The 23,688-nt window shown below is 30.3% G+C and overlaps 1 protein-coding gene across 6 annotated transcripts in view; it reads left to right on the top strand.

The window, feature by feature from the left end:
• LOC129952818 (aldehyde dehydrogenase family 3 member B1) overlaps nt 1–22,272 on the top strand; it is a 48,489-nt gene extending 26,217 nt beyond the window's left edge. Inside the window, exons 1-12 of one of the 6 annotated variants that reach the window (XM_056065668.1) lie at nt 4,193–4,592; nt 4,685–4,734; nt 4,858–4,916; nt 14,610–14,790; nt 14,868–15,089; nt 15,145–15,308; nt 15,382–15,612; nt 15,693–15,890; nt 18,562–18,677; nt 21,117–21,252; nt 21,311–21,461; nt 21,513–21,952. In XM_056065668.1, the coding sequence (XP_055921643.1) occupies nt 4,717–4,734; nt 4,858–4,916; nt 14,610–14,790; nt 14,868–15,089; nt 15,145–15,308; nt 15,382–15,612; nt 15,693–15,890; nt 18,562–18,677; nt 21,117–21,252; nt 21,311–21,461; nt 21,513–21,557 (1,521 nt within the window). In that variant the 5' untranslated portion in view covers nt 4,193–4,592; nt 4,685–4,716 and the 3' untranslated portion in view covers nt 21,558–21,952. Of the gene's footprint in view, nt 1–4,192; nt 4,593–4,684; nt 4,735–4,857; nt 4,917–14,609; nt 14,791–14,867; nt 15,090–15,144; nt 15,309–15,381; nt 15,613–15,692; nt 15,891–16,127; nt 16,244–18,561; nt 18,678–21,116; nt 21,253–21,310; nt 21,462–21,512; nt 21,953–22,074 lie in introns of those variants that run through there. The other 5 variants (XM_056065666.1, XM_056065667.1, XM_056065664.1 and 2 more) reach the window with 5 other exon arrangements.
• The last annotated feature ends 1,416 nt before the right edge of the window (nt 22,273–23,688 follow it).

The raw sequence follows: 23,688 nt of genomic DNA, 5'->3' as shown, positions 1-23,688 counted from the left end.
TCCTACTATTTCTTGCTTTTGATGTTATTTTTAATTTATTTGTTTCCTCTTTTGTGAAAATTTGTGGTAACACAGTGCCGTCAAACCGTAATAGTATTTTATAGGAAGTCGGTTTTTGGCATACTGCCTACCTAGCAGATACATATACCTATATCCACTTTATTCGATTATAAAAATTGCTATAAAGCTGATATGAAGACGTTTCGTTTCTATGTTCGATTTTGACTTATACACACATGGAGAAAAGTATTGGCACACAGCATTTTTCAAATGTTTATCAATATGGCATAAAAACAAAAAAAAATATTTTTATAAAATTTGTTTTAAATATTTTGTATTTATTTACTTTCTACTAATGTGCACCAAAAAAATAACCATTTATGAGGTTTTACACAAAAAATTCAATAGTTTAAAAAAAACTTCATTTTCACAAGGAAAAAACTATTGGCACACCCTATAATTTCTCTGGAAATTTACCGTTTTTTTAGTAGCATCAACAAAGTTTTACTCTCACAGTAGCTCATATAGTTGTCATAGTCATAGTAATTCATTTGAGTCATAGGTGAAGAAAGGTTGTTTTAAGTTTGTATTAAATTTAAACACCAAAAAATGGCTGGAAACAAAAAAGAACCTACAACAATTAAAAGAAAAATAATTTTAGATCTGCATTAAAAAGGAAAATCATTATCTAAAATCGGAGAAATTGTCAGTAGAAACCGTTATACGGTTCGCAGCATAATAAACCGATTTAAAAATCGGTTGTCCTAAGAAGTTGACAAACAAAGAAGAGCAGTCAGTTGTAAATTGTATCAACAAAAATCCAAGAACCCTTGCCCCTTATCAGCAAAGTGATTAAAGTTATACGTTTAGAATTTGCAAACCGTTACGTTAATAAGGGAACGGACTTTTGGGACCATGTAATCTTCTGAGATGAAAGTAAATTTAGTATTTTCCGGAATGATGCCCAAGAACTAGTATGGCGGAAGCCTAATACTGCTCTGCAAAAACAAAACTTACTTCCAACAATTAAACATTATGGTGGTGGAATCATGGTCTGGGGATGTATACGGCCCATATACTCTGAAGACGCCACCACAGTCTTCAGACATGACGTGTTGGATAAACGTATTCGAAAGCACGCCATTACCAGCAAGGCTCCTCTTAAAACGGTCCTTTTATATGAGTGTGCAAAAATTGACCAACAAACAACAAAAAATTTAGTTTATTCGATGCAAAATACGCTCAGAGAAGTAATTAAGAATAAGGGTATGCCTACCTGATATTGAACTTTTGTGTATATTAAATAACATATTTTTGTTAATCTTGTTGAGTTTCTGCCAATATTTTTTTTTCCTTAAAAAACTGAAGTTGTGTGTATATAGAATATTAATTCGAATAAATTTTGTTAGTATTTATTCGTAAAATTAAATCAACTCTATACTTATTTAAAAATATCAGCTAGTTTTGTTCTGTTGGAAACCAAAAACTGAAGTTGATAGCGCTGTGATTTGTTTATTTTATGCCTAATTCGATGTAACATTTTGTATAAAAAGAATTTTCAAATAATTATCGTATTTCATAAATGTGTGGACATTTTTTTTACAAAGTACCGTCTACACTAAGTGAAGGTTAAGGTTGGTGAAGCTGAATTTTATTGTTTTCTATTTTGCTTGATTTTGACTGCATAAGAAGTATGTATGTTTATATCGTCTGAACTTTATCCATGACTTTTTTTTAATAAATTTTAATAATTTAGCAGCATACAAAATCATTGTGTTTTTATTTTAGAAAACGTTTGTTTATGAAGTGGAAACGCCGAGTTAACGTTTATCAAAAAAAAATGTTAAAGTGAAAGTTTACCGTTTTTAATAACAAATTAAGATTTAACCCAGCCGACATTGAGGTAGTTAAAATTTTGTCGCCAATAATATAATTTGTAGACATTTTCAACGAGAAACTTTTTTTCTGAATTTCAAACTTATGAGCAAAAATCTTACGATTTTAGTAGTCTTCCTAAATATGAATAAAAAAGTGTATGAAAGTTCTTTCTACGAACTTTATTTTGGTCAAGAGAAATTATAGGTTTTTATTAATTATGTATCATTAATGGCTGAATCACAAAGACGCTTCAGTTTCGGCTTCACCTGACGTTAACGAGTTCAGCCATAGGAATTCAATGCATGCTATCACTCTTCGTTTGACAATCGTAAGGAAAATAACGTGGTGTAAGGTAATGTGACTCCAAACGGAAGCTCTAGTTCAATTATCTGAACATTTGCTTTGTCTGACAGCCCTACAAAAATGTCAACAAACAAAATATTTGCTCTTTGGAGTGATGTAATAATAGAAATGTCATTCAAAGCAACCTCGAAGCAGGCCCACCGTAACGCAGACGAAGCCGAAGCTGAAGCGTGTTTGTGATTCAGCCATAAGTGCTGTCCGTTAATTCTAATGTCAATATGACAATAATATCCCTATGAAGAAGGCAAACATTAGGTAGAATAACATTACCACATGTGAGGTCACAAAAAACATTTGGCCTACACTAGATTTAAAGCGATCAAGGTGCTTAATATCTCTAAGAAGATAGCATAAAAGCTCGATAATCGGTGTCATGACCGGGCACTGTCTTATAAGAAAAACACGACACGTAGCTAGGCGTATTCTGAAATGATCTTTGCAAAAGGTGTATGGATGAGGAAGAGAAGGGAACAGTTCTTCATCTTGTCTTTACATGCCTTACTCTAGCTCAAAAACGCAAGAATTACCTGGGTATTTCTTTTATAACGATCTAAACGTTTTGTAACGGACTCAAACTGGTTTCGTTGAGCTTAAAAGAAGGCCTGAAGATTAATGTGGTATCAGAATGGGCCCTTAAACTGGACTAAGTATGTCATGTGAACAAACTTCAGGTGGAATAACACCACCACCTGTTTAGCGACAAAACTAATTTGGCCTAATGTTAGCGCCAGGCTCTCAATACAATTAATCTCTCTGAGTAGAATGCACATTAGCTACGTTATAGGGGTCCTGACTGGGCACTGCTTAATAGGAAGGCATGCTATTCAACTTGGAGCCCCTGCAAATGATTTTTGTAGGAGTTGTAGGAGTTGCATGGACGAGGAGGAGGAGGAGACAATCTCTCATCTTCTGTGCACATGCCCTGCCTTTTCACAAAGAGGTAGAATCCACCTTGGAGACTACTACTTCAACGATACCTGCGATCTAAAAAAATCTGACATTATTTGTCTCCTACGCTTCATTCGGATCTCTAATTGGTTTGACGAGTTAAGCTGATCAATTGATACATGTGGTATCTCAACGGACCATACTTTGGTCTAAGTGTGTTGGACTTCTCAACCAACAGCCACTTTAACCTAACCTAACCTATGTCATGTTCCATTATGGACAGCCACTTTAACATAAAACTAAATTTTAAAAAAACCTAATGTAATATACATACATATCATCGATATATACGAAAAATACTTATTGGTGTTGACCGAGGCTATAACTTAACAATTTAAAGACTCTCAGCATTACTTCTTAAACCTATCTGCGTATGTTAATGTAGGCATCAATTTGTATGAAAAACTATTTTTTCAATTGGTTATATGTAGAACACCCCAAATTTTCTATTAATCAAAATGTTTTCTTCATCCAAATTTATTTAGCAATGGTTGCTCTTGTTGTAAATAATTTCTTTAAAAAAAAAACTCCTTTTCGGATGATTTCCAATCCTATTGGTTTAAACAGAGAGCAAAAAAGCGTTGCATGTGAACTAAAACAAATTAAGAAACCAACTTCTTACGCTTTAAAAAAAAACGCACCACCCTGTTCTTAACTATCATAAAAGCTCCATTACTAACTTCGAGTCTCGAATTTACACTTGTTCCCAACCCAAAACAAAAACAACCTGTCACAGTTCACAAACCTTTCTTATCTCCTCTCCATTCTGTAGTCCGAGTGAGATGACAGTATTTCATTTCCAACCACCCAACAACCAAAACCAACAACTTTAAATACCGAACTTCTCATGACAAGAAAAAAAACAATAATATTTTTGACATCTCTTGGCAAAAAAGCTCTTCCACTTCCAGCTTAAATTTGACATCACTTTTTTACCAGCTGAGAGCTGAGAGCTGATGAAAAAATGAATGAATAAAGTTCATTCATTTTCAGTATATTTTTCCTACTGTTCGGTCGCATCGCAAATCGCTTCGGGTAATTTCTTACACATTTTTAATTTGAGAGATAAAATAAATGATTTCAAAAACCGTGAGGTCAATTGACAAATCAATTAAAAGTAAAACGTGAAATTCATTTGATTCTTATTTACTTCAACTAGGAAATAAAAATTTAAAGAAACGTTGAATTCCTAACTATTTCTAAACAATCTAATGGATTACGTCTCCTCCCTAAACCGACTTAACTAGTTTTTCAGTTTAGTTTTGTGCCCGATACAGAATCAAGAAACCAAGTGCTCTACTGACCATTGAGTGACGAGTGACGACCAACCAGTCTTAGTTTTTGATTAGAAAACAACCAAAAGAAGATATTTTTATTGTACGAGTTTTCGTGTTTGATTTGATGTGCGTGTGCATGATTTCAGTTTGATTACAAATTTTTATTAAGTGAATATTTTTATGCGGCTGAAATTAAACGTTGAAATTCCATATTGCAGATAGTAATCATCTTTATCCTCAGACAGACATAATGGCCAACTACGATGATGTGAGTAAAGTGAATGCTTATGAATTAATTAAAACACTTTTTAAAAACATAAATATGCATTCTATTTCAACATTTTTGTATTGCTTAATCCATTTTCTTTTTCTTCTTTTTGGACGAACACAGGTTATGCAAAGAGCCAGAACGGCATTCGCAAGTGGAAAAACCAGAAGTTATGAATTTCGGTAAGTTCCATATACCTATACTAGTTTTATGCTTATGTTTTTATTTTAGATAACTTTAAACCTTATTAAATTGGAACATTTAAAGTCAATTTTATGATCCTACAATATTTCGTAATACCTTTAACTACTAATGTCAACTTTGGTTGGTAGGTAGGAAAAGAGTAAAAACTATAAAACTTTCGAGAGAAATTGCTTCGGTAAATTACACTTAATTGTTTTGTGTGAAGAATAAATAAAACAGAAAGATACCAACAGAAGATACTTTACTTATTAACATTAAACTTTCTGCAAACCTTGTCGTTAGGTTGTTGTTGTTACTTTTGGTTACTTATTTGTTTTATTGTCTATTTATACACATAACCATCTGGTGTGGAACCGGCTTTGTCGTCGTTTTGTCATCTTTTCCTGTCTTTTGCTCGCCCATTATTGTTTCAAAAAAAGAAACAAATGTTTTTATATCTACATTTGAAATAAACACATGTAGGTAGGTTACTAACTGAAATTATTTTACTTTCAGAAAGATAACTGAAAGCTATAAAATAAAGATTAAAAACCTATAGTTTAGTAATACCTACGTTTCTACAAAAACATAGCTTTTTTAATAATAAAAGTAAAAGGTCACTGATTAAATTGGGAACAGGCAGATAGGAATGTACTTATTTGGTATGGCTTCATAAAAATTCAATCGTCTATGGTCTCAATGTAGGTAGATGTTCATAAGTTATTTTGTTTAAAAAAAAAACCGTATTTGTGGTATTTTTTTTAATATATGAATTTTTAAATTATAACCAAAAAAGCCTGAAGCGACCTACACCGTTAACTTAACTTTAGTGGCCTTGATACCATTGTAATTTTTGTTATCATTGCAAGCCCATGATCTACAAAAAGATATTTCCAGGTGCTCAATATGGAAACAGGGAAAGGCCATATTTTGGTCAATTTTCTAAATGTATATTGAAAAAGGTTCTTTTTCCTTAAGAAACTTGAACTTATGTACTTAAAATGTCAAGTAAAAAGGACTTAAGAAGTTCTTAAAATAAATTATAAAATTTGTTCCAATCATAACAATGCACGATTTTATTTGTAAATAAAACAATTTAACAATAATGTGGGATACAAAATATTGGTTAAATTTTTGCTTTAGTCTAGGTAGCGAACCTAACTACCTCTATCACAAGGTCCATATTTTCAATGACGCAATTTTCGTTATATAAGATAACATAACAATTGCATTTCTCACACAAAAATATATTTTGTGTCGCAAATAACATCGTATTGTTGAAACCAGATATCGTCCAACTTAATTTCTTGCCACAAAAATCCATAATTACCGTAACTGGCAATTCCAAACCATTTTTGAAAATGTACTGCACGATGTATAAGCTGGACTACCATTTATTGCTATCACGGTCGACTTATTTGAGAAACAAAGTAAAGGCCCATAATAAATAACTATTCTCTCCCCGATTGAAATTATCAGTCCAGACCTTACGGGAAGGCCCTTTCTTTAAATTTGCATCATTCTGGCCTTTTAAAAATCTATATAAAAGGTTTTTACACAACCATGAATTTTTGAATAACATCCGTCTTAGATCAGTGCGAACTGATCATTTTTTCTTGGGTTCCTGTTAAGAATCTTTTTGCGAAAATTCAGATCTTTGCCATTACAAAACTACTTTTTTGACATTCCTTAGATCTTATTTCATGAAGAGCGTTTAGAGAAAAAGGTAACATACAAATGAAACGCGAACATCCTTACCATTCCTGTACTGAAATTTCTTAGCAGACAGAGTATAACAATCTTAATCTGTTATAAGTTCTTGAGAAAAATCTGTATAGATGTATAGTACTCGTCGAAGTACATTTTAGCACTTGGATTCTCCTTTGAATTTAAAAAAAAAAATAGAATATTCTTTGCATTGGGAATATTCAATTGAATCGGATAGCATATGTATGTCTGTTTGTAATATTGTTGCAGAAACATTCTCTATTCCCTACATATGCAAATTCAGTGAGATCTTACCTAATCCAGCTTTGATTTGTCATTTGTTTTTTCCTATACAATGAATTTGATGAATAAAACGTAAAATAAAATATATGTTACTAATGTGGTCTGGAATCATTTGAAGCGAAGGTCAACAAGAAAAATGCGATATATTCAGATACAGATTGGTTGACTATTTAAATTTACAAAATCAGCGTTGATGAAAAATACAACAAAAATACAGAAAATGTTGTTTTAATTTAATTTTATTATCTAGTAAAATTTTAAGTGTTGTTTCTAATAAAGGTTTTTCTATAATACATATCTGACTTATGAACCCTTAAGACTTTATGTGATATAAAATATAGAAAGCATACACTATTTGCTTCAACATAACAGGAACTAAAATAAAACTAAACATTTGCTTATTTGAGAACGTTAATAAAACAAAACAAAAGTTTAAGATATGATTTTCCGTTCAAATTATGCAATCACTTATAAACAGCAGAGAGATAGATAGTAGAAGATAAATGAAACTTTACAACAATAGCGAAAGTATGCAAATAACAGTCCCTTTGTGTTTAGTTTAGATTTTAAACCGAAAGTACTTCAAACGATGATTCATTGCATCTCTGAAGTAGAATTCATTGCAATATTTATCTATCAAGAATAATGCATACATTTAAACTGAGGCTTACAATTCTAAGGGTGGTGATGACTTATTTAACCTGTGTCTATATAATGCTCTAACTTCTATCACTGCTACTAAAACAATTATTATTGTTATATACTGACTTGCATATATAATCCTATTAATTTTTCTACTTTGAGTTTAACTCGAGGCACATACTTGGATAAATTCTAAACTATAGAATTAAAATTTTGCAGTTTTGTTTCCAAATTCTATACAGTTTCCGTTCTTTTTTCGTTTTTTGTTCTTTTGTTACTTTTAAGCATTGCTAAACTCAAGGTCATCGTTGCCGGTATGAAGGTATTTTAATGATTATGTTAATGAATTTTAAAGGTCAAGAACTTTGATGCTTTGGCAATTTTTTATCAAAAACCGTCATTCGAATGTTCTGTCGTTTTTTTTTGTTCATTTTAAGATTTTCTTCTTTTTTTTTATTTGAATAAGTTAAAGATACAATGTCGATGCATCTTCTTGCGTTATAAATCTACATCAAACAATTAACTGATGACTACTTAAAAATAATAAAACGTGTTCATCAAGCACGTGTCATCAATGTTCTAACGACAGCCTTGTTAAATTAAAATATAAATAAAACAAAAAAACATACATACATTCTAATTAAAAAAACAGTTTAAAATCTGTTTCTTGTTGTTTCGAATTAAAAAAAAAATAAATAATATCCAGGAATAAAAATAATGGAAAGTTTAAAACAAGTTTTAACGTTTATACGAGTAAATTTTGATAGTAAAATTGCAAAATTCAAGGTCAGAAGATAAGTCAACAGCCGATAAATGAATATGTTTTTATTATACAAAATTTATACTGCAATCTTTCTGCTTCTATCTTTCTACTTTGTCTTTTTGCCAAGTTTTATTTTATTCAATTTAGCGGAGATTTTAATATGTTTTTAATATGCTATGTTATGAATCACTAAACTTAATTGATCCAGCTTCAGAGCACGTTTTATAGGGATCTAGTTGAGTATTTTTTGTATCGAAAGAAAATTATTATTCACAGTGGCGTAGAGTATAGTGAAGGTTCACGTCGAATGTCGTCAGCTTCTGGATGTCATTTAAATAATGTTTAAGTCAAGTCAGTCTAGAATGATGGAGTAGATAGAAAACTTGAAGCTGGTTGCATAACTATTTATAGTACAGGGTCTATATTATATTTATACTAAAGACTAGATGAATTGAAATTTTATATTTAAGATATTAAATCAACTGTGGAGCATTGGCATATGCCTAATCTTTCAAATCATCAAATCTAAGTGGCCAACTTTGATGACAGAAACTTTTTCAAGAAAACTGCGGAATGTGACAGCAAAATTATCACAGCTTTTGTAGGAAATTTTAAAAAGTTCAATGGGCAGGTTCAAGCGACACCTAAGAGACTTGACAGTAAGATAAGTTCCTAGTCATTTTGACATGAGTAGACTTGACTTTATAGTAAGGGAGAATTTTTTTTACTAAATTTCCAATAAAGTTGACTAATATGAAAGGCAATTTTTTGACAACTGGCCAATCAGAAGTTGTTAAAAAATTGCCTTCCATATTAGTCAACTTTATGGGACATTTATTAAAAAAAAAATTGTCCCTAACTATGAAGTCAAAATGACAGTTGATAATGTTTTTTCATACAACTGAAAGATGAACTTTATTACTCAATGAATTATTTATTTTCTGCACAGCTTCTTTAATATTTTTGGAAAAGGGTTTCTTGTAAATTTTTGAAAAGAAATAAGCAATATTTATTTACAGTAGAAAATAAAACTTATGTTAGACTTGAAGCTTGCCTGAAGAGTGCTTTGTATGACTTCTATGAACTTAAAGTAGAGGTTTGTGAAGTAAAGTTCTGAATTTAATGCCATGAAATTGGAAAAACTAAATAGTTGCCTGGTCAAAATCCACGTTCAAAGAATGAAGTCCCTTATGTTGTCTGAACCAACCCAATGACACATTTTATGAGAAAACCCTATACAGAGGATTTCAAAGAAAAGTAAAAGCAAACATTTCTCAAATACTGAGTAAATAAAACCAGCTTCAATATCTTCGGTGTTAACTTCTTTTTATTTAATTGTTGACAATTGTAGTTAAGGTGTAAAAGACAACAAAATGATTTTTCTCATCAACATCAACGCTGAAGTTAACAATAATTCATCACAAACATTGGTTGCCTTAAGGCTTAAGTTTGTGATTAAGTCTACACCATTGAAGCAAAATGCAAATAAGTCATCCCAGACACAAGACCAACTAAATTATATTAATTTATAAGCCGATAGCTTAAGCAAAATGTCTGATTCATTCACTTTTTGGCAAGCAACAAAAAAAAATAACAATAAATTAAAAATAAGACAACTTAATACTGTTCCGCTAAGTTATAGAATGAAGAGTTAAGTTTATTTTTTCCATTTTTTCATTTGGAATCTCGGGCTCTTGGCGGCTTATGCTTATGTTAATGAAGATGGCAATGGTTAAAATTTGTATTTTTTTATGAATTTTATTATTTTGCACAAATTTAAAAACAAATAATCAATAACCTTGAATTTTAAATTAAAAAAGTCGAATTGTGTTTCCTTCTGTTGACGACGAAAATTGACGCTTATGTTGCCGATTATGTAATGAACATTTATATAGTTTTTCAGTTTCATTTTAATACAAATTTACAAAAGTTGTTAGAAGATTGTTTTTTTTATTTTGTTGGGGCAGTCTCGATTGTTTATGGTTCATTGTTGCTCTATTGCTAATTAAATGGAAAATTATCTCATGAAGTTTACTGGTGAACAAATTATTTTTTTTACTTTTTCATATGGTTTTGTTTTTGATTAGGTTAAATTATTTTTCTCATGATTTTGAAGAATAATCAAAACATGCTAAATATGCCGCTTAAGAAGAAATTACACAAAATATATGTTTGGGGCTATAAATTCAATTGTTACTATAGATATTAAATTCAAAGTCACTTAAAAACTCGATTGAAGATATTAATACAAATCTTTCTATTCTTTTGACATTATTTAAGCTCCCAATTTTTAAGTAAGGAAACATTATGAGAAAAACTCATTAACGATAGCCTGCTATAGACCTGGACCCTGTTTCCATTTTACCAAACGCAAATTTGCAAGGAGAAAACTAAAATACGTTTCACCAAACCCCTTCTCAGAATAGTGAAAAGCTTTGTTATTTTGCAAAGTATTTGTTTTACCAAACAATAAACTTTGTAAATTATATTAAGAATTTTGAAAAGCTTTTCAGTAATATGCATAGAGAAATTTATATTTGCCAATAAGAGTTTGTTTTAAGAAGTTGTCGTAAACTAATAAAAAAATATATGAACCGTTTTGAAAATAAAAAAAGCAAATAATAGTCAACAAAACAATGGACATAGGCTATTTTTTTAAATTTTGACGAAAGAAAGAAAGGACTTCCATTTTAAATTTAAGGGTTAACGTGTTGATCTATCTCAATTTCCAATAAGTCTGATGTTTTAAAGGTTTTCAATCCCATTGACATTTTATCAATCCTTCGATGGAATTTGAAATTTTATAGCAAATAAATATTTCTTTTGAAAAACTGTTGTAGATAAAACGAAGAAGTACAAAAAAAGTGACCAAAGAGTAGTGAAACTAAAAATTAACGTCGATATTGGAAATTATTTTTCAACAAAAAATTAATCGAGTTTTAACGAAAAGTAATATCGAATTTGTGATGTCTAAAATAATGAATGAACTACACTTTGATAGGTAAATAAATATCTGTTTAAGTCGCTTGCAACAACTTTTGTGTACACTACATTGTGCTGGGAATAGAGCCTAATATCACCGTGTTGCATTTATGGAGGGAATAAGCATAGTAAACGTCTGCAGAGTAGTTCATCGAGTGTCGAATATAATCATTATTCAAAATTGTTCAGGCATAGCCTCAAAGATTTTTTTTTCCAAAAAGAATTTCCTTATGTAGCTGGATATTTTGACTACCGTCATGTTGATACCATAATAAATATTGATTCAATAATTTTTGTTCAATTCATATTTGATCTTAATAAACACAATTTAAGATTTAGTTGCCAACTTTTCAAAATACAAATTATGGTTTTCGAATAAGTTCTGGAAAATTGAAAAGTCTTCTCATTTTGCAAATCTTGTGAAACACTTTGCACTATACTTTGGAAAATATAAAGTTTTTTGCAATAGGCCCTTGGTCGTCATATAATATATAATTGCCCTAAATTTAGTGTTTATTTGTTATATGGTATAGAATATTATTATACAATGATGAAAAAAATTCGCCTTATATTGCAATTTAAAGTTTATTCAATGGCGAATCCCGACTTTTCATAAGGAGGGGTCACACACTTAACATAAAGGCAAGATTTTGAACACCGCTTAAAAATATTCTTTAATCTTCTTTAACGGAGCCTGACAAAGTTAAAAAAACACTATGTGTATACATCTAAACCTTATACATATTTACTAGGGATAAAGTGCCAATTGTAGTTGTAAGATTTTTTTAGAACAATGTTGTTGTCCAGCAAGCCATGGTATAGCTATTTAAGTATTTGAAATCATCCCAATATTCCAATAGTTACCCTATTTAAGGGCTAACAAAGAATAGTTTAGAGGGGTTTAGTTTCACGTTAGAAATTGTGCCAGACAGGAATGAAAAGAAACCAAAAATGAAACTTCCAAATCAATCTTAGCACCTACCCCAAATTCTATAATGTGCCCAAGCAGGGAGTTTGCGAAGTTACCCTAAATGTTTAAAAATACAATAATAATGTTCAAAATTTTAGAGGCAAAAACTCAGAAAATTAAAGTTTATCAGAAAAATTTAATCGTTTTTCCTATTAAAATAAAACAGAATTTAATTTTGCGTGTTTTTTCTGGCGCAATTTCCGGGAGTCTATAACTGTTATCATTTTTAATCTGCTTACTCTTAGTAAATAAATAAGTTGATAAGAAAATGTAGTGCAGCTCTTACAAATTACATGTGTCAGTATCTCTTCTCACTTCAATTCTCAAAAGATTCAAAGCATTTAAATTTTTAATCAATAGATATGAAACGTTTATTATTCATATTACAGTGCATTCTCGATTATCACAACTAATTAAAACAAGGGTGGTTGCATTGACCGAGGTTGTTGCAATAACCGAATAAATATTTTTTTAGGCTCAATTTGAGATGTAACGTGAAATTCATTAAACTAACACTTATAGATTTACAGTCCCTGGCTATATTATTAGACCCACTTTATATTTTATGCAAAATCTTAATTTCCAGCTATTTCAATCAGGTTTTCGAATAAATAAATAAATAAAATACTTCCTAAAATAAACCAACAGATTTAAAGAATTTTTTTTTACATTAATATTTTCAGTTTTAAACATCCTTTTGCTCTAATAAGAGCCTCAATTCTGCGCGGCATACTGTGTCAATGCATGATTTGACTGTTTCGTGAATTTGTGGGTGGTGATTCCAAACGTGAATTACTCTTTCAATAAGTGACCGCATCTTTAGCTACTTCGCCCTTCATCAACTCCCACACGTTTTCAATTGGGTTCATATCAGGGTTGTCCAACAGAGGGATTATTTCTTCCCTCAAATAAGTTTTTATGGACTTGGCTGTGTGGCATGAAGCTCCATCTTGCATACAAATTTAACCATGTATCCATTCTTGAATGTTAAAAATATTGCATAATTACATAATTATAAAAATTCTGCAGTGCGTCTAATAATATGTCCAGGGACTGTACATATATGATATACATATTTAATGCAACATGGATAGTAAGACATAAAACTAAAACAAGTTGATTCATTATAAGATATAAAAGTAAATACATAATTATTTTGTTTAGGTAAAATTGGACACTTTTGTCTAGATTTTTTGGATGTTTAGATTTTTTCAAATTGTTGTACTGAAAGCTTGTATTGCAGTTTCAGCCTTTATTTTGAGAGCAGGAATCTCAACCTCGAACCCACTTCCATTGGGTATTTCACCTGTTTCATTGTCTTCGTAGAGTTCCTCATTGTTGTAAATGGTTTCGCGTTGGATAGAATGCAAATTGCACTTCGAAAATTAAAGGCCTTGATTTTTAATTCAAGCCCTAATCCCTCACACCCAACTAAGAACGCCTATAGACTTTTTTGTAGCACAATTTTGTTAAATTTATAACCCATTGGCTGAAGAATAGCAATACAATTTGGCGGAAAACACATATAGATAACTTGAACTTATCAAGTAAATTTTTGTGAAGAGTTGCAATTACTGCGTTAATAAAGATAAAAAATCAGCTGTTGCGAAAATCGAAGAGCTGGATTAATTAGTTTAACAAGTTAATTTTGCTGTTTTTAGGGAAATTATGTTCTTGAAAATTATATTTCAATTCTAGATAATGCCAAACAAATTCACTCCAAAAAGTGGATTTCTTCAATTTAATTAAATTTTAAAAGTATTTTTATGTATGATAAATAAAGAGTTTAAAAAACAAGGGGGGTCATACCTATTAACGCAAATACACTCCCGGAAGGAATCATGACCCCTACGTCATTAATTTTAATTCGCTCCGAAAAGGAGTTCTTTTTTCCACTACAAACAATATTAAAATCATTTTAAATTTAACTCCTTATTTCTTTTTTCTTTCGCACTAGCAATTTATAAAGATTCGGCGATGCTTTTCGGACCTCGAATGTGTTAACTTAAACGTTTTAATAATAAACAATTTCCAGTTATTAAGATTTAATATAATACATTTATTACGATCTCAATCAATCCAAGATTCTAAACTTTTATTACTAAATAATTCAAGAAAAGTATATTTATATGAAGTGCATTCTTAAACAAAATGTATACTACACTCTTTATTAAATTTCCCATTTACTTTCAAGTTATTAATCTTTGAGTTTAATTAAATCCTCCTTAGATATAGTTTTTTACAAAAATATTGCACATACGCCTAAGAAGCCATAACAATAAAATCTTTTATATATATTAATTTTTCTATTTTTTTTTTCTCCAGTAAAAAACAACTGGAACAACTTCTTAAAATGTACGAAGAGCACGAGTCTGATATGGTAAGCGCACTAGAAGCCGATTTGCGCCGTCACAAACAAGAAAGCATCATTGTTGAAACAGAACTGATGAAGAACGATGTCATTCATATATTGTACAATCTAAAAGACTGGATGAAACCTGAAAAGGTTAGAACAAAATATTAAATATCATTTTCTTCTTCTCAACTAATTCTAATATTTAATTTTCTTACTTAAATTTGCAGCCTTCAAAATCATTTGTCAATCTATTGGATGACGTTAGCATTTATAATGATCCCTTCGGTGTTGTCTTAGTGATTGGTGCATGGAATTACCCATTGCAATTGTTGTTAGTACCTGTGGCAGCTGCGATAGCAGCTGGTAATTGTGTCGTTATCAAACCCAGCGAAATTTCAGCTAATTGTGCTAAATTTCTGGCCGAAACAATACCCAAATATTTGGATAATGTGAGTTGAAATCTATGCCTTGTAGAATGTTAATATTATAGTGTTTTTAATTTAGGACTGTTATCCAATAGTAACAGCTGGGCCAGCGGAGACTGCGGAACTTTTGAAACAACGTTTCGATTATATTTTCTACACAGGTTCAACGAGAGTAGGAAAGATAGTTCATGCTGCTGCCAATAAATACCTCACTCCTGTCACACTAGAATTAGGTGGAAAGAGGTAAAGAAAATTGACTAAAATCTTTTAAAAACAACAACTTTTAACTGAAAACAAACAACAACACAAATCCTAGCCCTTGTTACATCGACCAAAGTGCAGACCTACGAGTCACGACAAAGCGAATTCTCTGGGGAAAACTGATTAATGTTGGACAGACCTGCATTGCCCCAGACTATATATTATGCTCGAAGGAAATTCAAGAAAAGTTCATTGCTGAAGCCAAAGATGTATTAAAGGAATGGTATGGAGAAAATCCAAAGGAAAGTCCCGATCTGTGTAGGATAATAAATGCCAATAATTTCCAGTATGTATTCTAAATCTTTATCTCTCAAAAGAGTTAAATCTCTCAGACGACCTTACGTATAAAAATATCTTTCCTTAAAGACGCCTGCTTGGACTGATGAAATGTGGAAAAGTTGCCGTTGGTGGAAAGTATGATGTTGCTGAGCGATTCATCGAACCAACAATTCTGACTGATGTTAACCCCGATGATTCCATAATGCAGGAAGAAATCTTTGGTCCCATCTTGCCCATATACAATGTTGAAAATGCATATGATGCAATCAATTTTATAAATGCCAGGTAACATTTTTCATCTTCATACTCTCTGAGTGCTTTCAAAGTCAAAAATAAGAAATCATTCATTTGTGCCGTTATCGTGCCACATCTTTTTCATTGTATACACAGCACAAATACTTTGATTTGAAATTAAAATTGTTTTGTTCTTTTATTTTTTCAAAATTTAACTTAAACCCAAAAAAAAATATAATTTTTTTTTATAAAAACAACAAACAAAACAAAAAACTTAACGAACATTAGAGAGGTACCTTTGGTTTCGTATATATTCTCCACGGATAGCCAAGTACAAGATCTATTTGTTCACGGAACACAATCGGGAGGAATTTGTTTGAATGAAACAATCATGCATTATACGGGTAAGAAATTCGGAATTATGTAAATTGGCTACATATTTTAGTAGACAAAGAAAAAGGGAACAACAATCCTTTACACTTACAATATTCCAAAAATACATCTCTTCTATAACAAACAATCTTGCTACATTTGAATTTCCTTTACTTGACTATCGATTATGAATAAATTTCCTTTGGTGATTTGGGCTTGAATACGAATATTTAAAACAAAACAAAAAACATAAACAAACCAATCCTGCTGTAAATAGTGTGTATTATAAATATTTGAATAATTTAAATTTAGTAAAGTATTTAAGATAAAAGCTATAGGGTTTGGTTGTGGTATTGTATCTTGATTTTGTATATATTTTACAGTTTTCAGATTTTATACTTGTTTAGAGTAAATTTTAGATAAATAGTCGTATTATTCTAATAAAATTTTAACGTATGTGGTAGAATAGATAGTTGTGCTATTTACGTAAGAAAAAACATTCACTAAATTAAAAGTGATTTGAGAATAAAATTATTTTATTTATTTATTTATTTTAACTATTATATAATGAATGATAAAAATATAAAAAAAATAAGAATAGAAGACAAGAAAAACACATTTAAAAAATACTTAACAAGATAACAATTTTCGTTTAAGATTATTCTTTGAAAAATTAATACAAATGACATTTTAAGCTTCAGTATAACCATAATTAGATCTTGTATAAAAAATCGTAATTTCCATTTAATTTTGGAAGAGAATTTAAATTGATCCAGTGTTAAAACATGAAAAAGGCATTATTTACTTGCCTCGTTTTTCTTCAGCATCGAGAGACTTGATAAATTCAGTGGATGTTCATAATACAGAAGACGTCCATTTGTAGCCCAGTCAATTAACGAATAAAATTGCCTTCCCCTCAAAAAAATCCAACGGTTTTGAAACTTGGCACACTTACTAAGGGATGTCTGGTGGTGACCCAAAAAAAAGTCCCCAAGAATCCGACGTGATTTCTCGCGGCAGAAACATGATGTTTGTTTCAGTTTTTCACGTTTATCTCGAAATCTATCAAGAAATTTTGTTCCACAAAATTATTGTATTATTTTGTTCGTATCTGTTATAGTTTATAAAATAACTCTAGCGGCAGTGAAGAGAAACATACAGTTTTTTTTGGTTTTTCGGGTTTATCTTGAAAACTATTTGTCGTATCAAAAAATAATCTTCTACAAAATTAAATTAAAAAAAAATGGAATTCCATGGATGACAATGAATTAAAAATAACAAACATTGTTTTTAAAAAATTTTAATTTAATTTATTGAAATATGATCCTCCAGGATAGGTTGATGACATCAATGTTGGAGTTAAATAAGAGCTTGATATAAAAAAAGACTTAAAATTCATACATACACTTTTTATATTGAGCTCCATTCCATTTAAAGAACACCTTTCTTTACCAGGCTCTGTCAATAGCGTCCTGCAAAAACTGAAATCCATTCGGATTTGAGAAGCTATAGAACAGCTTAAAGTCATATTTACATCTTTTTTGAGTAAAATAGATCTTCATCAATGTTATAATGAGAATCAAAAAGAGCAGAGGTCCAATATGACTGTCTTGAGGAACTCCAGACATCATAATAATAATTTTAGAAATGAAGTTTTTAAAGTAAGCATAGTTTATACGGTTTTTTTGTAAATACGATTTGATCCTATCCAATTTATTATGATCCAATCTAGAAATTCGTATCTCTTTAATTTTAGCAAGATTATAGAGTTGTTGACCTTATCAAATGCCTTGGTTGTATCAGCGTATAAAAATGTTCGTTTGCAGATTATTTTGCATTTTAATATTAATTTAATTCTTGAATTCTAGAAAATTCGTTATAGACTTTTACGGATAGATGCTAACTGTGTAGAAAGTTTATTTAAGAGAATTGGCTTTGAGCTATTTCAAAACAAATTTGCTCTCAAAAAACATCAAGTTTCCTCAATTAAGCTCGGCATAATTTTTTTTTTACATTTGAAAAAAAACATATATTTTACGTTTTTATTAAGAAACATGACAAATTAAGAGAGTAAGTTTCTTGTTTCAATGAACTGTGTTAGTTACTACTTATATCATCAATTATTTAAAACACCTTAAAAAAAGTATTCAAATGCGATTGATTACTTACACTGATGCACAACAACAACATCAAAAAAATCATATTCATACTTCTCTCTTCATAAATACATTTATATCTCATAAATAAATAAATCATTTTTGTGTTATTTTTTTGTACATCAAATTTAATCAAAATAATGATAATAATTTTTAAGAATAAAAACATTTTTAATGATAATCGAATAAAATAGGGAGAAGCCTTTGGTTGTGTATGTCTTTGATAATTCAAAGTCAAACATTAAGAATTTCCTAAGTAATACATCGAGTGGTGGATTTAGCATCAATGAAACCTTAATGCATTGTGCAGGTACATATTTTTTGTATTTAAAAAATATATATATACATTTTTGTTCATTTAACTGTTTTGTTGTGTGAGTTGTGTAATTTGTGAACGTTTGCAGCACTTTTTAGATTCAAAATTTTAAGGTCATTCATTTTTCGGTTGCGATAGTAAAACTAGAGTTCAGTAATTATTCGTTCCAACACAGTTTTTTGCGTAGCCTCACAGAAAAAATCTAACTGAATTAAATCGCATGATCCAATGGTGGCCAATTTACTTGTGATCAGGAAACTTCTCACGCTCTAAAGTCATAGACCAGACGTGCTGTGTAGCTTGTTACCCCGTCTTGTTGGAACCACATATAGTCCAAGTCCAGGATATCGATGCATTAGGATCATCAGCAATACTTGAACATTCAGCAGCAATAGTTTTGACTAAGCCTGCACAGGCATTAAAAACTCTTTCACTCCTCAAGTGTCTTCACAATTTAACCGATATCTTCCGTAGTAGGACGATTATGTGTGAGAAGTGGCTACGTTTGAATCGAATTGATTATTAGGCGATCCATTATCCTATATGGCAACAAATATCATGACACTATAGATGACAACTGAGTTTGATAGATGCCAGCGGTACCAACTTCGAACCTCGAAATGAATGACCCTATATCTATATTTTATCACGTAGTTCTAAAAATTATGAGTTATGATTGGAAAGAAACAACATTTTCAGAACAAATTGTAAACAAACAAATGAAAAAGAAAAATTGAATACATGCTTACTAGATCCGCATGTCTTCTTAAATTCGAGTTCGCTAAGAAAAATGTAAAAATGTGAAAGCAAAGCTGTACATTTTTCATCATCTCATTGTAAATAGTTTCATTTTTTTCACTAAGGATTGCATGAACAATATTTTTTACTGATAAATGTTATTTTAATAGATTTGTTTGATCTTATATTGAGTTTGTAAAAAACATTTTTATTTATGACTAATCAAATTTTATTTATTATTAAAGCTATTGAGCCTATTATTAACATTGAACATTTTTATTAACATTCAAAATTTTACAAATTTAACTCAATTTTAATTTCGTAACAAAATTATTCTTACATAAAAAGCTTACATTTAAATATTTTTTACCATGCAATTATGTATTATAATTGGACGCTTTAAACCTTTTAATGCAACCACACAATCTAATCCCGATCATTTAAAATCTTTTTCAATAATTTCAACCATAAGTTGTTCCTCTAGCGAATAAAATGCTATTTTATACTTCGAAGAATAAAGAAAAGAAGAAACATTCATTAAGCTAGTGGCTACGTAGTCAAAATTCAATTAGCTTTGTGAATGCAAAATTGCACTACAAAGGGCAGGTTCAGGCAACATAAGGGACTTCATTTAAAGTCAACTTCATTCCAAAGCAACTAGTTAGTTTTTCAAGTGTCATGAATTTCAAATTCAGAACTTTACTTTGCAAACCTTTACTTTTAATTCATAGTACAAAAAGTACCAAACAAATTATTGTCTACACAACACTCCTCAGGCAAACTTCAAGTCCAGATTGACAAGGTAACCTTTTACAGAAAACATCAAATGAAGCTGTGTAGAAAAGAAATAAATCATAGAGTAACAAAGTTCAGCTTTCAGTTGAATGTTTTTTCATCCATCAACTGTCATTTTGATAGAAGTAGACTTGACTTAAAAGTTAGGGAGATTTTTCTTGACAAACTTTCTATTAAAGTTGCCTTAATTAGAAGGTAATATTTTAGCAGCTGGCCAACCCGATACTAAAAACTTGCCTAACTTTCAAGTCCCTTATGTCGTCTGAACCTGCCGAAAGCTAGTCAATCCGGAACTGTCATACGAGTATTAATGACAAATACAAATATATAAAATAAGACACATTTGTGTTTTCAGAACTTTAAATAGTTATTTTTTCTTTTTAAATTCAATAAAACCAAATAGAAGATATAATATGATTGATTTATATTTGTATTTAAATACCGAAAGATCAATTTCATTTTGAACTCTTGTGTCCTCACCGAGTAGCTGATTGTGAAACGTCAAAACCAGGGTGCACTAACTTTGTAGCCGAAATTTGTACGCTACGTCGGAAGGAAATTTCAACTACTTTTGCAGTTAGATTAAGCCAATCAGAATACCTTGACTACGTAGCCACTAGCTTTGTGAATGCGATCACTGATAAACTTCGAAAAATTGAATAGCCATCTATTAGCCAGAGTTTGGGCACTTTAATAATTTAAAGAACTGTCAGAATATTACAATTGACAATTTGATAATATACTGAATATTATTGGGATCAGATCATGTTTTGCTGCTTTAATTTTAGTTATGATTAAAGTCTTGCTTTTGAATATTTGCATTTACTTTATTCCTATCTGTTATTTCAACTACTGTTTATACAAAATAATATCAACCACCTTTTCTCACCTGTCTTTTAGTTGATACACTTCCATTCGGAGGTGTTGGATATAGTGGAATGGGATCTTACCACGGAAAATATGGTTTCGACACATTTACACACAAAAAATCGTGCCTAGGAAAAAATTTCAATCCACTTGGAGAGTTTTTGGCATCGTAAGTTATTTAACAAACAAAAATATTTTAAATTTTTGGAATACAATTTTTTTGTTAGTGGGCGCTATCCTCCTTACTCTGATCGAAAAGCCACCATTCTGTCGATGATCCTCAAAAAGCGAAGGCCATTCCCTAACATTTACTTGTCACATCTTTTAGCCCTAGGTCTAGGAGTTGGATTGACTCTGCTAGTGAATAATTATCTGCAGGTAAGATGCACATTTTTTATTTTAATTTTCTAACACTTGACGGTCTTATAGCACAAATTTAAAATGTTTTTCAAGGGAAAATTATTGTCTCGCTAAAGAGAGCCCATATTGGTGTTGTACATTTATCTCCATCAACATTTGGTTTGATTACATATAAAATGTAGTTGTTCCAGCTGCATTTTGAACATTGTATTAACATTCTTGTTGTAGAGCCATCATCATTTAACTCACAGTACTGTGAAAATAAAAGGAGCCATCATCTAATTCAAAAACATAAATATTTAAATTGCAGTAATTTGTAGAGTATTTCTTGAAACTTTTAAGTATTTTGTTTATTTAAGTTTATGAAATATGTTTAACGGTATTTGTCATGTAAATGTATTATTATGAGTATTTTTTAACTAACAGCATTATTTAAAGGATACATGGGCAACTCACTGTAAAAATTGTATTTTTTTTGTATTAAAATTGAAATAAATATGTTAACTTTATTTTTTTTTTAATTTCATTAAATTGAAATTGGTTTTTAAATGGTGGTATTTATTTTTGCTGTAGTAGTTTTTACTAAATATTTTTGATTTTTTGAAATTTAAATTTTGTTTTTATATTTCAGGAAAGCGACAAAAATTAATATTGTGATGTTATTGTGAAATTTATAAATAGATGTGCATCTTTGAGAGAGAAAGATAAAATGTTGTTAAAATAAAATATGAAATTGTTATGTTTTTGTACGTTGGTGATTTTTTTTAATAAATGGATATTTTTTGTAATTGTTAATTGTAAATAAAGAAATTAAAAACAAATTTAAAAATGGAATGTTCTTTTATGAAATAACTACCAAGTAAACATATAAAATTTGATAAACTGGCCTTTGGATCCTTCTGCGAATACAAAATTGAAACTATAAAATAAAAGTATTCATACAATTTGGGAAAACTAACTAAAATTTGGTACCAATTTATATGATGGAACATGTGCTTTGATCTGCAAATGCTAACATTTGTCAACTAAGATAGCAACGGCCCTAGGTTATTTATTGCATCGAGATCAGGCTATTGGGGAGGATAGACGATAGACCACATACAAAACATAAACCTTATTGACCTGAAAGGACTTTTGAGCATTTTTACTGGATTTCATCGTTTCATTGTAATTGAAGGACAGATAGTTAGTTGTATAATTTTAACTTGAAAGTATAGATCCATTAAATTTTGTATTTATGACACCTATGTGTAAGACGCAACTCCATGCAACGTTATCATAATAATCAGGTTTAGACAATTTGCAGTCACCAGTATTATTTGAACGTAAATCTTGACCAAGGCAGCTAGTTCCATACATTTTAAACTAGAATGGTTGAAAGTTTGAAAAGTTGAATATTCGAATGGTTGAAAGTTTGAAAAGTTGAACGGTCGAATGGTTGAAAGTTTGAAAAGTTGAATGGTCGAAAGTTTGAAAAGTTGAGTAGTCGAATCATTGAGAGTGTGAATAGTCGAATGGTAGAAAAGTTGAATATGGTTGAAAGTTTGAAAATGTGAATTGTCGAAAAGTTAAATGGTCGACTTTCGACTTTTTGAAAAACTCAACTTTTCAACCATTCGAATTTTCGAATATTCAACTTTTTAAACTTTATAGTCGAATGGTTGAAACGTTGAATAGTCGAATAGTTGAAAGTTTGAAAAGTTGAGTGGTTGAAAAGTTGAATGGTCGAAAGTTTGAAAAGTTGAGTAGTTGAATTATTAAAAGTTTGAATAGTCGGATATGGTTGAAAGTTTGAAAATGTGAATTGTCGAAAAGTTGAATGGTAGAAAAATTCAATGGTCGACTTTTTGAAAAATTCAAATTTTCGACAATTCAACTTTTAAAACTTTCAACCATTCAAATTTTCAACCATTCGAAAAATCGAGTGGTTGAAAAATTGAACAGTCGAATGGTTGAAAAGTTGAATGGTTAAAAAGGTCGAAAGTCAAAGTGGACATTTTCTATCATTGAACTTTTCAACCGTTCAACTTTTCAAACTCTAACCATTTGAATATTCAAACTTTCAAGGATTCGGCCGTTCAACTTTTCAACCACTCAACTTTTCAAACTTTCAACCATTTAACTTTTCAACCATTCGACCATTCAATTTTTCAAACTTTATAGTCGAATGTTTGAAAAGTTGAATAATATAGTGGTTAAAAGTTGAAGTTGTAGCGGCTCACTTCAAAATTAAAGATGTAGGCTT

This window comes from Eupeodes corollae, chromosome 3, assembly GCF_945859685.1.
Source record: "Eupeodes corollae chromosome 3, idEupCoro1.1, whole genome shotgun sequence".
Lineage (NCBI taxonomy): Eukaryota > Metazoa > Arthropoda > Insecta > Diptera > Syrphidae > Eupeodes > Eupeodes corollae.
Note: the sequence above shows the minus strand (reverse complement) of the source record. Positions and strands in the feature narration are given on the sequence as shown.